We start from the raw sequence: 17,160 nt of genomic DNA, 5'->3' as shown, positions 1-17,160 counted from the left end.
AAGAAGGTGAATATAACATTAACAAGTAAATTATTTATAGTTTTTTTTGTCTAATAAGGAGTCCAAATATGCACTACGAAGTTGAACACTTGAAACATGTGAAAATACAATAAAACGTACTTTCAACCCTAATAGGGACATTCATTTCACCCACAGGTTTTACGCCCTTGACAAAAATTACGTTCTTTACGTAAATGCAGTTTAGCTACTTATTTACAGAACTGAAACAAGTTGTTCTATGGTATGAATTTGCCTATTGAGTTTTGGTGGATTATTTGGAGAGTTAACTATTTTTAACTTATTTAAGAAAATTCTAATGTAAAACTCTGTTGTCTTTCCACTACTACCTTAATTCATTAACATCATAATTTTATTTAATTTTTTTAAATATGTTAATTTAACTAATTAAAATAAAACTTTTTTTTAATCATAATTATGAACATTTCCCTATGAAAGATTACAGAAATCATATATAAAAAGAAGCCGGAGTAAATTTTCCAATAACTGGATTTATAAGAGTTTTATTGTTGAAAAATGAAGTACCCGTGGCGTAGGACTTTAACGCCAGGGATTTTGGGTTCAATACCTGCCTGTGCCATCTAAAGTTTTTCTTACGGGTACTGCATCTTGCGAGGAAGTGACAAATCCCCCAAGGGTTATTCTTGCCATGAAAAGTCTTTCTCGTGTTAGCATCATAGTCCTGTCTTATATCTTCCAACATTTCAACCATGGCAGTAGAACAACTGTGTTTAGGATAAAAACCAGATTGGCCAGGAAATAAGAGGTTATGTAAGAATAACTGCTCAAGAATTTGTTTAGTCTCTGAAGACTTTCGATAACCACGGTAAAATACTTATTGGCCTAAAAACACTTGCAGAGACAGAAGTGTTTTTGGCAATAGGCATTACTCTAGCTTTCTTCTATAATATTGAGATTATAAGTAAGATAAGTTATAAGTTATGTAAGGCAGGATAAGCTTTAAAATCGGAGTGGTATCCCATCTTCTCCAACAGCGTTTCAATTAAATAGCCCTACAAAATAAATAACATCATTCTCATCAACCTTATCGTTTGAAAATATGAATTAATTCCTTACCGCAATTACGGTCTTTAAGATTGTTTTCAAGAATACACTTATTTAGCATCACATTTAGAAACACTCGTTGAGGAAGAAATACCAAACTGTCGTTTTGGAGAAAAGTGTCGTATTATAGTAATTCCTTTTGGAGTTTCTAGTCACCACAGTGGAATAATTTGTTGATGCTTTATAAGCATTTTAATTTGAATCAGTGGACATTTTTTTTCATTTTTTATACATATTCAAAAAATATTCGTAATTTAGTTAAATAACATGAAAGTTAACAATTAGTTTATTTCTTTGAGATTTAGAATCCGACCAATTTTTAGAATTAATAGCTAACTTTATTTGATTTAGGTACAAATATTCGGCGAACTAGTTATTGGACCCCTTCTTTATGACCTATTCGTTAAGGGGATTCCGGAAATTGTCTTATGTTTGCAGAAGATTTAGAAATATACCATATCAATTATATACCAATAAAGACTTAAACTTAAAATAAATTTGATATTTCTAATAAGTTAAAGGATTATCTTCATTAAAAGAAATATAAAAATCTATGTACACTCCGCTTGAACAGAATATGCACCAACATTTCTGGAATTACTTTTGACATTTTAAGAAAAGAGTAAGCATAAAAACAAACGCTAGTTTTCCTTTTGCCTATTCGCAAAGCTTTCTACTCGACATTTTTTTTTAAATTAGGTGGCACAACAGTCCATGAAAAACCAAGGCCTAATGACTAACAACTCTCAACTATTTTTGTGTGCGAGTAATGTTGTCAGAGATGGAAAGGGACCTACAGTTTATATGTCGAATCCGAACGGCTAATTTGAGAAAGCACTTTTCATGACAAGAATTACTCTTGGAGGATTTGTCAATTCCTCGCAAAAGGCAATACCCGTGAAAAAAGTTAGGTGGCACAGGGATTGAACCCAAGACCCCTTGCATGACAGTCCAACGCACTAACCATCACGCTACGGGTACTACTGGTCAACGGAAAAGGTTCAAAAAATAAAAATTTTTATTGCATTGGACTTAAACAAGTTTTTTGTTAAGTTTGATGATATGTGCTTCCATCTTTACTTTTTTAATAATTCTAAAACTAGTTCCCGCATTTTAAAATATTTCAACGAAATTTCGTTCCACCCTACAGGGTAACTTCCTGACCACAACAAGAAAACCCAGATGCCAAGCACCAAAAAGCCTCGGATATAGACTGTTGTCAACCCACGCAAACGAACTAAGGACAACGAACTTCGGATATGCACCTGGAATGTTAGGTCTCTTAATAGAAGACGTGCTCCCGAAGAATAAGCGGAGGCCCTAGACTTCTATAAAGCAGACATCAAAACCATGCAGGAAATACGATGGGATGGTCTGGTCAAAAACAGGATAGAAACCTGTGATAATTACTATGGTAACTGCTACCAAGAAAACAAACAACGCTTATTTGGATGTAGCCTTGTTAGACTTAGGCAAAAAGTCTTGAGCTATAGGTACATCAACGAGCATCTCATTACCATCTGACAACACTAAGGATATTATGTTCTTTAAACTCTGGAACAAAACATGTGAGCAGTGTCCTAGTAACGATATCCAAATTGTCCTGGGCGATTTTAATGCCAATCTAGTAAGGGGAGACATCTTTCGTGAAATAATAAGGAAAAACAGCTTGCACGACAAGACTTCCGTTAACAGATCCAGGCTCATCGATTTTGCACGGGACGAAGCGTCATGCTAATACGCGATTTCCGCACCTCAAAACCTACAAACGAACTTGGAGTTGTCCAAATCATTCTACCGTCAACCAAATTGACCATATTGCGATCGACGGTAGACTCACTTCCAGCGTCATGGATGTCCGAACTTTCTGAGGAGCTAACATCGACTCGGAGAGTGCATGAGAAGCATATATAGGGTCGAAGATGCTGAGAGATTCAAAAGAAAGAATGAAGTTCGGAAGTTTTATCAACAGGTGAAACAAAATTCACAATCTAATATTAACTTCGAACCGAAGGCTGCAAAGACGAAAGTGGAAATTTCATCGTGGAACCGCAGCCAATGCTGAGGATATGAAAAGACTACTTCTGCAGACTGTATAACAGTGACGACGAACCGATTCTGAAAAAAGGACTATTTTAGTTTGCTTAGCACAGTTTACAAAATCTGATAGGTCCTTATCAGTGTGGTTTTAGACCAGAAAAGTCCACAGTCGATCAAATATTCACATTACGGTAGATCCTGGAAAACATCTAAGAACATCAAATCGACAACCACCATATCTTTTCATTGATTTCAAGGCCACATATGACAGCATCTACAGGGTCGAGCTGTATTGAACCATGTCTAGTTTTGGCATTTCTGATAAACTTATCCGTTTGTGCAGGATGACCATGGAGAATTCGCGTTGCTTCATAAAGGTTGGAAACAACTTAAAAGAATCATTCGATGCCAAAAAAGGCTTTAGAACAGGTGATGCGCTGTAATGCGATTTTCTTAACATCGTACTTGAAAGAATATTTTAGAGCTCCCACGTCAAAACTAGAGACACTATCTTTCAAAAGTCTGTCCAATTACTAGCATATGATGATGTCATTGACATAATCGGAAGAGCTCAACTTGATGTCAATGGGACTTTTGTGAGTATTGAGGCAGAGGCGGCAAAAATGGGTTGAACGGTTCATAAGGGCGAAACGAAATACATGCTATCAAGAAAGGACTTACAGCATCCATAGACGTAAGTTTGGGGTAGTGAAGGACTTCGTTAATTAGGCTCTACTATGAACGCAGAAAACAACACCAGTAACGCATGAAAACCATGGCCCGAAAAGGCTTCGAATCCACACCCACAGGACAGCGCAGTAGAGGAAGATCGCCAATCAGGTGGCGGGCACAAGTGGAAGTAACCTCACCCTTGGAGTGCGAAACTGGAGACATCTGACTAGAGACTGAGCTAGTTAAAGAAGTTTCTTCTGTGAGGCCCTAGTTAACATAGGACTGTAGCACCAACTTAAGTAAGTAAGTAACTTAATTAAGGATTATTTGGCTTCAAACTGAAGACCACACTCATTAACTGAGGGTAAAAACCAATCTCAATTATGTTTAGTAATTCTTAACCAAGATGATTCTGGCAGTTATTGATTTAGCAAGCTTTATATGAAGCTTTAAATACTTTTTTGTTTTCAACAACTTTGTCCTAAGAGAATTAAATTGTGGTCTAAGTCCCTGTCCGCTTTCGGGAAAGATAGTACCTATCCATGACTTAAAGTCACCAATCGCGAGAAATAGAGCTTTCGCTGTATTTCTGATTCAACCATAATCTTATTTCCTTTAATTTTGACTATCTCATAAACCACTTGATGAATATTACCGAAATCTATAAGTATATACACATATTTATAGGTTCTTAAAACCAAAACAACAAAAACATAAAGTGACCTATGTATATAATAAGTAGATAGATATAAGTATGTACATAGGCAAAGATTTTCTATAATTTCTAAAATTGATCGTGAATCGCTTTCCATGTGATCTATGTATTTTGGTATAGATAAGGTAGCTATAAGCTTAAAACGTAGGTGAGTGTGTAAGCGAATAAAAATATGAACATCAGCAAAAAGAAAAGAAACAAAACGTAAGAAACACAAAATTATATACCCACCGAACCAGGTAGGAACTTTATATATCTACCTTCAAAGCTAACTCAGCCAACCAAACATTTTGGTAAGAAAACAATACTGGAATAAGGCCTCATAACAGAGTTCTCCAATCTCCACATCCAATAAATGATGACCGTTAAAAAAAATACTCACCCCTCCTCTTTATTACACAGATGTACACCATGTGCTGCTTATTGTATGCAACGACATTCCAATACATTCAAACCGATTGCGCCTCCACACAGCCAACCAGACAGACAGGTAACAGGTTGCCGTTGCGCAGCTCTACAGGAATCTTCAAATTTCATAGTCTTTCCAACCATCAACACAACCAACAACAACAGGTAGGGGCAGGTCACTAATGTTATGACCACACCACAAAAATTAATTCACCTACACACTTTTATAAAAATAGGTATACGATCCATGTAAATACATACCCCAAAAGACGGCCTAATGTAGAAGTATTAGTTAACGGCAGCCGAGGTGCCGACGACGACGACGATGACTATGATGATGACGATGGCTCACCTGGGTTGGCCAAGCGTATCGGCTTTGCTTGAGATACTTTGTTCGTTCCTATATGCAGTTCTGCTCGAGATCTCTTCGTCTTCGGACAGGTAGCCGCACAAAGAGGTCTTTTAGAGGTTCGTTCAGGAAAACGATAAACCAAAAATAAAATAATTGTTATACGCAAAAAAAAAAAAATAATGTTATACTACCAAAAGTTCTCGGATACATTGAATTCACTTTTTAATACAATACAACACAATATTTTTTGTTTCCTTCTTCTAATTTCTGTGAAGTTTTAAAGACCTCTACGATTCTACGATCAGTGCGTATATTGTGCAACGGTCTTATTTCCAATACACAAAATAAATACAAAATATCATCAAAGTGAAGTGATTAATTATGAATTTCTAAAACGAAAAATTTGAAATTATAATTTTCAGTTTAAAAAAATGAAAATCAAGTCAAAAAGAATATAAAATTTGAAAAAAAAAATTACTTCAAAAAAATAATGAAAGTGGATTATACCAACGGCAATTTAATATTGAGTAAAGTTCCAATCTGTTAAGCTTTGCTTTTGGATCTTATAGTTGAGAGTGCAGAACGGAGGATCAGTAACGACAGGATCAACCGTATGTACTTTATATCGGTGTGAAACTATCGGATTTTATCTTACTGTTTGGTAAGTTAAAAGCTTTACATATTTCAAATATATCAAGTTTATTAATTTTTAATTTAAATTTGGTTCGAACAAGCTTATCGTATCTTCGATAGGAAAATGTATCTACATATATGCTCAAATTTTTGTAAATAAGGAAAATGAAGTGTCAACCCCAGCTGTCAAGAGAAAAAACAAAACTGGCAAAAATGGCTATTTAAGACTTCATTGAAAACAACACAAAATAAATCATTATGAAAACTGCATTAACTGTCAATTGACAATTTTGTAAATATGGCCCACCTTTAAAATAATAAATATTTGTATATGAATGCGTATTATTTACAGTAAAGGTAGAAATTATTAGATACACTTCTAGCCTTCTTAATTGGTCATTCTGGAGAAATCTCCGATTTCAAATACCAATTCAGTTTAGAAGCAGAAATTATAAATATTCGATTGGGAAATGTTTCTCTCAGCCTGACTTGTGTCAGGTATTTTAGCATTTTAAAATCAATAGACAAAAAATCTTTGTTAGGTATTTGTAGTTTAATTGCTAACAATATGAAGAACAAAAAACAACCCTAACATTCAAGCAATTAGTTGATTGCTGATTTAAAATAAGATCGCCCTAGACATCATATGAAAATTTAACATTTATCTAGAAACACCGATAAATTAATTTAATGTCGTATCAAGAATGCTGCACATTAGATTTGCATTTTTAAGGTTCACATTATTCAAAAAAAATATGGATTTGTTCTTTTCGCGATTCTTTTTGATGTAAAATTGACACCGCCCGATCAACAAAAGCAAAAAGAATCTATGCGATGATTCGAAGGTTAACGTTAGGGCCGTGGGCCAAGATTTAATTTACTCCAATCGATTTCTTCAATACTACTCGTACCTATTTCGCATTACACAAGTCCCACCACAATTCAAAATCAAATTAATTTTAAGATATAGTCAAGTTTTGAATGTAAATCATGTCTAAATGTTCAATACCCAACCATAAAAACTGAAAGCTTCTGACTGATTGACAATTTTACTTTCGTAGCAATAGATAGACTGGATGATTTCTCTCAAAATACCTGTTTCCAAGAGTATTTTTCATTTTAATTTGTCACTTATTAATCTTGTCTGAAACTTCTTCGCTGAATCTACAGTACCTTAAGCTTAGAATGTTAACTTTCTCACCATTGATAGCATGGTTGTTGGGGTATACAAGTTTAAGGAGAATTAAATGCGTCAAAAACTAAATGCTGCCATAGTCATCAAAGTGGTATTTATCACATTTGCCATTATTCATGAGTGGCACCTTTATACTTTCTGTGGAACGATCACATACGAGATGTTGTCAAAAATGCCTCAAGATGTTTGGGTATTACAATTCGATGCAACAAGTCATTCATTCCATTCCTTCTGATATGGATATTTTAATTTACTTAATTCTTTTAGACATTATTCCAGAAAGGGCATTAAAATAGTTTTTTAATTATAACTATGCAATTGCAACTTATTACAAAATGTAACAATCATATCTAATTTATATATAAAAGTTATAAGTTTCTGAAAGTTCCTTAAAATTTGGTGCTAGATTTACTAAAACTAAACAGAATCATAACTCGATCTTTCTTAGAATTCAAATAACAACTAAGAAAATTTCTAATCATTTAACTTAAAACGAATTCCAGCATTTTTCGATCTCACTATTCATCAAGCTTATTTGTTTATTTTTATTTAGATACCATAAAAAAAATTAAGCAATTGACAGTAAATAATAATAATCAAATACCGCAACTTGAGTTTAGAGAGCGTAAAAATGATTGTTCCCATTTTTTGTTTTGTTGTCATTTTCTTTTTTTTAAATTAATTTCATACCTTTTCTTGAATTCCTAACGAAGATACAAAAAAGTTTGTTTGTACCTTACTAATTTCATTATAGATATTTATTATTATTTTAAATTATTTTTAAAGCTCAAGCTACACGTTGTGAAATTTTGATTGGACACAACTACAGCTGACAAAATATATTTGTTTATTCTTTATAATTATAAAAAACATTTCTTAAGTGGCTTTAATTTATTTATTTATTGTTACTTACGAGTATATTGGTAGGATTTGGATTTTTGGAAACTTATAGGTTTTGTTTCCTTTTTTTTAATACAAACGGTACGCAATCGAAATACTATTAATTCAAAATTTTATGATTATGAGGACGAAAAATTAAAAATAAATCAGTTTTTTGAATTAGTAAGTTAATCTCACCGCCAATTCAAACAACTTTAATAAAGTGTGATAGCGCTATTTAATAATTTTAAATAATTAACGCGTCTAATAAATTACTTTACTCTTTCAGTACATCTTCAAATTTGCGTTTCAAAGATTTCAAATGAATTGAGGATGACTAAAGCACGGCTAGACACTTGTCTGTGCCGTGTGAGTAGAAATAACAAGTGAATGTAACTATGATACAATTTACCCACGGTTTTGACCTTGGGCCAATGGCATTTGCATGGGAATTTTCGTTTGTTTTTTTTGTGTAATTCTTTGCATGATTACAATCATTTGTTGTTGTTATTTTTGTAATTCCCTTTTATCATCCACACTGGGTATAAAAACGCAAACCGCGGAAAAAGGTATATATCAACTAATCTGTTCGTAAAAAAATATATCTACAGAGGTAGGTTCACTACAATAGTATCTATAAGAAGTAGATATTGTTTTAAATTATGCGTTTCAAAGCTACATCCAAGAATAAAATAAAAATTGAGGACATTTGATGGCCTTATACTTTATGTAGCAATGAATAGGGGTGAATATAAAAGCTAAGTTCTTATAAGTTTAAGTAAGTTGGAAGGTGTGCTTCAATTTGGTGTGAAGTTCAAATTATGTCAAAAAATGTATGTGCGTCAAGAGGTACGAAGTTTAAAGTCAATAATATAAAAAACTTCTCAATTTTTCGAAATGAAATAAATAATTTCTTCTCAATGTTTTCACCTGATCCAAACGCAGTCAAGTATATTAAATCTCTGAGCTGTTTTTTTCAACAAATTTCATCCCAGTATCTGTCAACATTTTTCTTCGTGGTTCTTATGACAATTATTCGGCAGTTGACAGTCTTAATTTTCTCCCTATTGAATTATTCATTTTGCAACCGAGATAAAAGTATTTGGTTAGAAATTCATTGGATTAGCAGGGGCGGGGGAGGAGTGATAAAGTTGTGAACTTAGTACGCAAAAAGTCTTTAAGTCAAGATCAAAGGGCTGTAAATCCTAAAGAATATTTAAATTTTGTTACGGAAGTTCTATACCAAAATTGTTACTCATATCATTTTATGCATGATCATAATAATCCTAAATATAAAGACAATTAGATAAATATGTGTCTAGTCTACTACCAGTTTTTCTACATTTATTTTCCAAATATTCTTAAAGTTCTATTCACACTAGTTACGACCTGCAAAATAATAATTTTGTTCTTAAAAATTTCAATGTTTTTTTTTTTTAATCGATTCACAACATGAGTTGTAATTTATTTGTAAGGTTACACCATGGCTTATAATTGAAAGAACTTTTATTATATACTCTCGGTTAATCACACAACAATTTAGACAATCTTTAATTTCGATAATTCACAATTTTTAGATGATGAGATAAAATTCATTAGATTTTTATTACAAGCACAATTTTGTGATTTTTCATTCACACAAGTAATAAATATTTTTCAAATATGAACAAAATTACAAAGAACTTTTGAAATCAACATTTTCCCATGCAACTGGTTTCAATATTTTTGTGCCTCTTGGAAATTCTGAGTCTTACACGTTAAATTGTAAGTTAGAGTCAAGTTCAAGATTGATAAAACTAATTAAATAATTTCTGTTGAAAAGATACATCGACTATCGTAGAGAAAAAATACTAGGAGATATTGTTTGTATCTCTTGAATAGCTTAACCTATCGTTAGTTTTTTAAGTAGGTGTGGCGAATTTCTCATCGCACTTTCCGATTAAGGTAAATGTTCTGTTTGTCGATCAAATCGTACAAGTACTATTAACTTGAATTTTTTTGTGCCGCTCTATAAAATAATTAAAATAAATAAATTGGGTAGCGCAACAGTCCGATGAGAACTAGGGCCTAGCGACTTATAACTCTCAAACACTCCTGGTGCGACTACTGTTGTCAGGGATAGAGAGGACCTACAGTTTTAAGCCGAATCCGAACGGCTTATTTGAGGAAGCACTTTTCAAGAAAAGAATTACTCTTGGAGGATTTGTCAATTCCTCACAAGAGGCAGTACCCGTGAAAAAAAAACTTTTGATGACAAAGACAGGGATCAAACCCAAAACCTCTGGCATCACAGCTATTGCAACAAACAAAAGTCTTAAGCCAAGTCTTGGAAAGTATCACAACTAAACGGGAATGTGTACATTTTTTTCTTTGTTGAAACAGAAACCTTCGAAAAATTTGACAACTCACAAATTTATTACTTGTAAATTACAACTAACATAGAAACCCGATTTTCAGAGTTATACTTTTCTAAACACAATAAGTGGTAAATTTGTAACTTTGATTTCCCTTGTAAAATTGAAAAAGTAATAAGTAATATTAACTTTCAAATTAAAAAAGTGAAAAGAATTAATGATTGACTTGTTGCTAGTGTGAAGATTTTTTTCTCTACAGTAATAATATTGATACTTTATGCACGTTCCACTATTGTTAAAGGTTAATGAAGTAAAATTACATGTTTGAAACTAGTGACATCTTGAACACTTAATAGTTGCCTTGGTCTAAATTAACGTTTTAAAAACTAACTAGACTAAATTTAAGGTAATTGCGGGAGAGATGCCGCTATAACTTTTGGACAGTACAGCATGCCGAAAGCTTTAAAGTAAGTGTAGTAAAAATAAATAAATAAATTAGGAGACCCAACAGTCCGTTGAGAAGTAAGGTCATTAATATGTGCGAGTATTGTTGTAAGGGATGGAGGGGGCCTATAGTTTTAAGCCGAACCCGAAAGTCTGATTTGAGAAAGCACTTTTCATGAAAAAAATTACACTTGGAGGATTTGTCGATTCCTCTAAAGGGGCCCATGAAAAAAAAACCTTCGTCAACAGTGATTGAACCCAAAACCTCCGGCATAACAGTCCAACGCACTATCCATCACGCCAAGGCCAAGCGTAATGAAATAATTACAAAAAAAAAATCCAACAAAAACTATATATATATATATTTTCGAACAACTAAATAAGAAAAAAAGGGGTCTTTAATTTAGTATCGTGTTTTTCCATAGTCTCGAAATGATATTTAGAAGGTATTTATAATTCTTTAATATAATAAAAACGAACTCAGATTTGAAAAATTATCTCAATAATGTAAGAAAAATATTGCAATTAATTCCATGAACCTCAATTTTTTGAAAAAAGCTGTAACAAAATGTACCAAATGTAATATAGTTACACAATAAAGTAGAAATGTAAAGCTTTTATTACACTTACAACATTTTAGCTTCCCGAATTGCCGCACAACGTTTTAAAACTTAAAAAATGTATTAATTTATAGTTATATATCTGAAACTGCCGCCTTGACTCTTTAAGGGCAACAAAAAAACTTCCATAGTCTGATAGCCTTTTCTACCTTTTTGGTATAATACTTAAGAGCAAAGTTTAGAAAAAAGGAGAATTTGGTTGAATGCGGCATCTCTCCCGCAATTACCTTACAGTCCCTTATATTGCCTTAGCCCACCCATCGCTACTTGGTATATCTAGAAGAAACTATTGTTATGATGCGACAAAGGTCAAAAACTCAAGAAGTTATGCATCAACAAAATAAAATGCGGGACAATTTTCCCGGGAATAAAAATAAAATAAACAAAAAAAAGTTGATGTATCGAGGCTAGGAGACCGGAAGATACTCGTAAGAAGATACAGAGGTTTTTTCTGTTAATTTTACTTCCACATATTAATAGAAGTTACCCTTCTTAAATACACTTTTCCCCCTTTTTTAAATAGCTATAGTCACAGGTGTTAGCCAGTGTGGCTATCGTCATCCCCGTTACCGGCATTCAATGTGAACATCATCAGCAGGTTAGTCAAAAACATTAGTACACATGTATAGGGTATTCGTAGCTCTTCATCAGCTTACAAAAGTACCTACACAGTAATATCTTACAACACGTTTTCTATATATAAAATATTTGGAACCAAAAACAAAAAGCAGGCAATTTTCAACGCACGATCATGATCAGCTCTAAATTTAAATTCATTATATTTCATTAAAATTGAATACTTGTGACATTTTCTTAATTATTACCTTTAACGATTTTTAAAAAAAGTCAATTTTCTAAAGAATTTTGAAAATCTTTAATTAAATTTTTTGTTAATAAGTTTCTAAGAATACATCTTTTACGACGCTGTTGGATCTTTTCTACTACTTTTGTTATTTTTGAACAAAATTAGGCTTCACATTACAAATTAATCAAAACAGTGGTATCCTTTAACTTGTTACCAAGCTTTTTGTACATACGGAGATGAGCTTTAATTCAGTCAAATGAAGCTGTTTAAAATCTTTATTATGATAGCACGATTCTTTATTTTTCTCTATTGTCATTTTTCAAAAAAGTACTGAAGAAAGTTGTATAAGTATATTTTTGTTTCTATCCTATTTAGACTTCCAGGGTTATTTTTTGTCAGAAATGATACATTAAATATACATTTGGAATGCACTTTTGTTAATTATGTAAAACTACCTGTTACATGGGGAATATTTTTGTGAAAAGAAAAGACTCCTTTATGTAGATACTTAAAATAATAAAAGGGCTGCACATGTTGTCAAAAAACATATTCGTGTTTTTGTTGGAATTCTTGATATAAGGGAGAGAAGTTTCATCGTCAAACGTCTACGTCACTGTTCATTAGAGGGGTGAAAGGTGCGCGCATATTTTATATCTACATAATCATTACTAAAACTGTTATGTTAATGCATTTTATGCTTAAAAAGAGCCTGAGAGCAAGGTTTCCACGCCACCCTTAAAATTTAATTCACAAAATAATAAAAAAAAAAATATGTGCGTTCCAATGTGTGTGAAAGACGAATTTAGTTGGGGGTTTCGATAAACACATAAAGAGTTCAGTCACACTGTACACGTGACGTGTCGCTTGATTGTTTTTGGCGCGAAGAAAATTTTAACGTATACTGAAGCGTCTTAAAACAAAAAAGCAAATGTATTCTTATTTTAACTTGGACTTGAAGTTTACACCGACTCTTTCTAAATCATAATGGTTTAAGTTGGAAATTACCTATCCCGGGCTAACGCCAAGGGATTAGGCTCTGATAATAGTTATTTGTTACTTTTACGATTTTTCTTAAAACTTGCGTATTGAGAATGAACGAATTTAAAAGTTCATGATATTGTTATCCCATTGTTCGACACATGTTTGATCCTAATGGAACCGATATACAGTGACGAGCAAAAGTGGTCAAATGTTTTCAATTATTTGAATAATTTACTAAAACTAAGCGTTTGAAATAAAATTCAAATATTTTTTTTTTATTATTAAAATTATGAATCTTACATTTATTATTTAAAATATTTTTTTTTTTTTTCAAAAAAGGATATATTTTACAAAACTTAAATTATTTAATTAATTTGTCGACTTGACCAATTATTCACGTTTTAAAAATTGTTTTTTCTTTTAGTATTTAGTTTTAAGTCCCTTATTTTTTATTATTTACTTGTGAGCAACGCTTTGGCATACTTTCCACCAAATTATAAAGAAATTCTTCTGGAATATGACTTCATTCCAACTCCAATCGTTGCCAAAGCTCCTGAATATTCGACGGGTGATTTTGGTATTGTCCCAGCCGTCGTTTGACAATTGACCACAAAATTTTCAGTTGGATTAAGGTCAGAGCTTTGTGCTGACCACATCATCGTCATAAACTGTTGATTTCTCAACCATTCTGTGACAATTTTCGAAGTGTGTTTGGGGTCTCCGTCTTGCAGAAAAGTTATTTCACAATCATTGTAGCCCATTGATGCAGTAAAAGGTGGTAAATTTGCCTTCAAAATATTCAAATAGTTTTCTTTGTTCATGATACCTACCCTAGATTTTTACTAAAGGTTCGACAGAGTTCCACGAGAAACAGCCCCAAGCTTTTACTGAGACCCCTCCATGTTTCACGGTCTTTTGAAGTTGATGTTGTTGAAGTCCTCAAGGACGTGACCAATAAAAAGCGCTTACATCCATTCCTATTTTATTGACTTTCGTCTCGTCGGACCAAATTACTTTTTTTCCATTGGTCTATGGTCCATTGTCTGTGCTTTTTAGCAAAAGCTAACCTGGCCTTAATATTTTTCGCTGAAAGCAAAGGCTTCTTTGGTTTATCTTTAGCGGCTAATCCAATTCTTTTGAGTGCCCGGCGTGCAGTCCATACACTAACTGACTTGTCTATGTTTTTGGATGCCTGCTTAGGTCTTTTGGATCCACAAGTTCTCAACTCCCTTACCATTCTTCCATCGATATTTTTGCTTTTTCTTATGTAAAGCACAGAAGTTTTGGAAATTTTTAATAGTTTGGATATTTCGCGAGATGATTTCCCACTTTTTATTAAAAAAATATAAAGCGTTTCACGATATTTTTACATTTTTTCATTTTGACAATAATCTGCACTAAACGTTTAAAAATGAACTTTTATTTACATGAAACTACGAAATATGCTAAATATCTCAACTGTTAATTGTAGAATAACAGTAAAATAAACAAAGCACAGTAGAGACTTAATTAAATGACGTTGTTTAATCTCTTGAAACTTAAACGTGGTTACATCGACAAATTGTTATAATTTTTATTTTGTTCGAAAAATATATTCTTTTTTTAAAAATCTTTGTATACATAATAATTGTCAGTTGGATAATCAAAATAAGAAAAATTAAAAAAATGTTAATGTTCAAAACTCTTACTTTTGAACACTTTTATTTTTATTTTATTTTATATTTTTATTATTATTATTGTTATAATTAATTGTAGTACCCATGGCTTAGTGCGTAAAACTGTCATGCCAGTGTTGGGTTCCATCCCTATCTATGCCACTTAAAATTTGTTCGGAGGTAATGCGTCTCAGGGGAAATAGTCAAATCAACTAAGAAAAATTCTTTTCATGAAAAGTGTTTTCCCAATTTGGGTATTTGGCATACAAACTTTAGGCCCTCTCTATCCCTGACATTCACATTACTCACATAAAGAAATGACTGAGAGTTCTTAATCACTAGGCCCTGGTTCTCACAAGCTGTTGGGCCACTTTATTTAATATTAATCCCTGTACTTACAAACGTTTGGTGGGCATGACCCATAACTTTAGACCCATAACTTTAGACTTCTTATAGGCGCATTTAACTTAGAATATTGTTTTCGTAGAGAGATAGCCTTTGGAAGATTAATTTAAAACTTCTTCTTATTTTAGAATTTTTGTGATTTAAATCGTATTTTATTTCTATTATTTTGTTTGCAGATATTTGTGATATGCTCAGTATGGAACTGCAGTCATCAGTGCATCTACAGCACTTAAACCATGGATTACCAACATTACAATCACATCAGCACCATCACCACCATCATCACCATCACAGTGGATTTATGCAATCATCACATCATCATCAGCATCAAATAAATATGCACGATGAAAAGTCTCCAAAAGGTAGATATTTACATTTTAATACTTTTGGTTTCTGTTTTGTATATTAAATATGGGTGGCAACTGTTTCATAACTAAACCGCAATCACGCTTTCGATCGTGTCAACTTTGACATAATGGATAGAAAAAAATGGACTCTTATGAGCCTTTAGATCGTAAATATCGTAAGTTCGAGCTCGACGCCCAAATACATCTATTTTATATTTTGTGGCACTTTGACAACTGACAACTGTTTTATTTAAGAATTTATTAAATTTATAAAATAATAAAAAATATAAATACATTTATTAAAAAAATTTAGTAACTTTAAGACCGAGGTTTGAAGCTACATTATGTTTTGCAAATTCTTACGTCGCGTAGCGCTTTATTCCACATGATATCGTAAAATATTGTAAAGTCGCTAAAAAGCCTGTCAAAAGTCCGAAAGACCTAAAGTGTGGTTGTGATTTAGCTATTATTCTTAACAACATTCTCGCTTTTTCTTTAACAACATCAATAAGAGCTTAAGTGCAGCTTTGGCCTGACCATAATATAATGAAAATAAGTAACTTCTGACCTGCGCATCAGAATTTTGTAGAAGGGCTTTGGTGTTTTGGTGACATTTTTGTTCAAAAAAGATATCCAATATAAATTTAATTTTCGATCGTACTCTTTTTAGCTTTACCACAGTGTTCGAATATTTACGTATTGCACTTGATTTGAAAACTGTTGATTATCAACCTGTCGATACAAAAATAAACTGAAAGATCTTTCCTTTATTTCTCAAAATATTTAGTCAAAAGGTAAAATAACTGATGTGAAAGGTAAACAATATCTGAAACTTTTGTTCACGTGTTAAATGGTGAACTTTCAAAAATTCGGAAAAGCGGCTAGCGTTTTAGCCGATGGCAATCCTTTCCAGCTATGTGAACTTCTTCGGATCAATACTGGCCCAATATTTTCTTCTAATTTTTGATGTCCAGTTTTCTTTTTTAAATCTTCCATTACCTTTGAATAATAATAAAAGCACGCCTTTCTTCTAAGACTTTAAATGCTCGCATATATTTTTATGTTAGAGTTTCTGGCTTTTGCGAAATCAACATTTACCATGATGCCGCCACCAATTCTTTTTTCAAGGGTGAATTTACCTACACTTGGCCATTACCCATTCTTCCATAGCGCGCATCGCTGCTGCTGCAACAAAGGATATAAATGGAGTCGTCAATGTATTTTGTGTATATCTACATAATCTACATGTAGGTATCAACCATACAATAATATTCAACAATTCTTCGTTTCCTGGTGCACTTGCAACACTTCGGAGAGGGTCCCGACGTCGTCGTCGCTCGGTCCTTCCTTGCCTTCTACCCTTTGTACCACAACTACCCTATAGCTAGTGTGAGCTAGATGAGCTCAGTTCAGCTCAGCTCATCCTAAAACCAAACAGAGGAGCGAAACAAAAAAGAAAAAAACAATCGTTTTGTGCGCAGCCAAGCGTTTACTTTCCACATTTCCAACCATGAGTTTATGCGGGGTGTCAGGGAAGAGAGAAGCTCTTGGCTCTTTTGATTTTATCTAAAC

At 32.8% G+C, this 17,160-nt stretch overlaps 1 protein-coding gene across 6 annotated transcripts in view; it reads left to right on the top strand.

Moving 5' to 3' along the window:
* Positions 1 to 2,245: 2,245 nt before the first annotated feature.
* The window catches only part of LOC129953269 (paired box protein Pax-6), an 89,782-nt gene continuing 74,867 nt past the window's right edge, over positions 2,246 to 17,160 (top strand). For 2 of the 6 annotated variants that reach the window (XM_056066272.1, XM_056066278.1), the window contains exons 1-4: positions 2,247 to 4,098; positions 4,913 to 5,083; positions 5,155 to 5,931; positions 15,418 to 15,603. In XM_056066272.1, coding sequence (XP_055922247.1) covers positions 15,429 to 15,603 — 175 coding nt within the window. In that variant the 5' untranslated portion in view covers positions 2,247 to 4,098; positions 4,913 to 5,083; positions 5,155 to 5,931; positions 15,418 to 15,428. Of the gene's footprint in view, positions 4,099 to 4,898; positions 5,084 to 5,154; positions 5,932 to 15,417; positions 15,604 to 17,160 lie in introns of those variants that run through there. The other 4 variants (XM_056066275.1, XM_056066273.1, XM_056066276.1 and 1 more) reach the window with 4 other exon arrangements.

This window comes from Eupeodes corollae, chromosome X (genome assembly GCF_945859685.1).
Source record: "Eupeodes corollae chromosome X, idEupCoro1.1, whole genome shotgun sequence".
In the NCBI taxonomy this organism is placed as follows: domain Eukaryota; kingdom Metazoa; phylum Arthropoda; class Insecta; order Diptera; family Syrphidae; genus Eupeodes; species Eupeodes corollae.
This window is presented reverse-complemented; position numbering and strand designations above follow the sequence as displayed.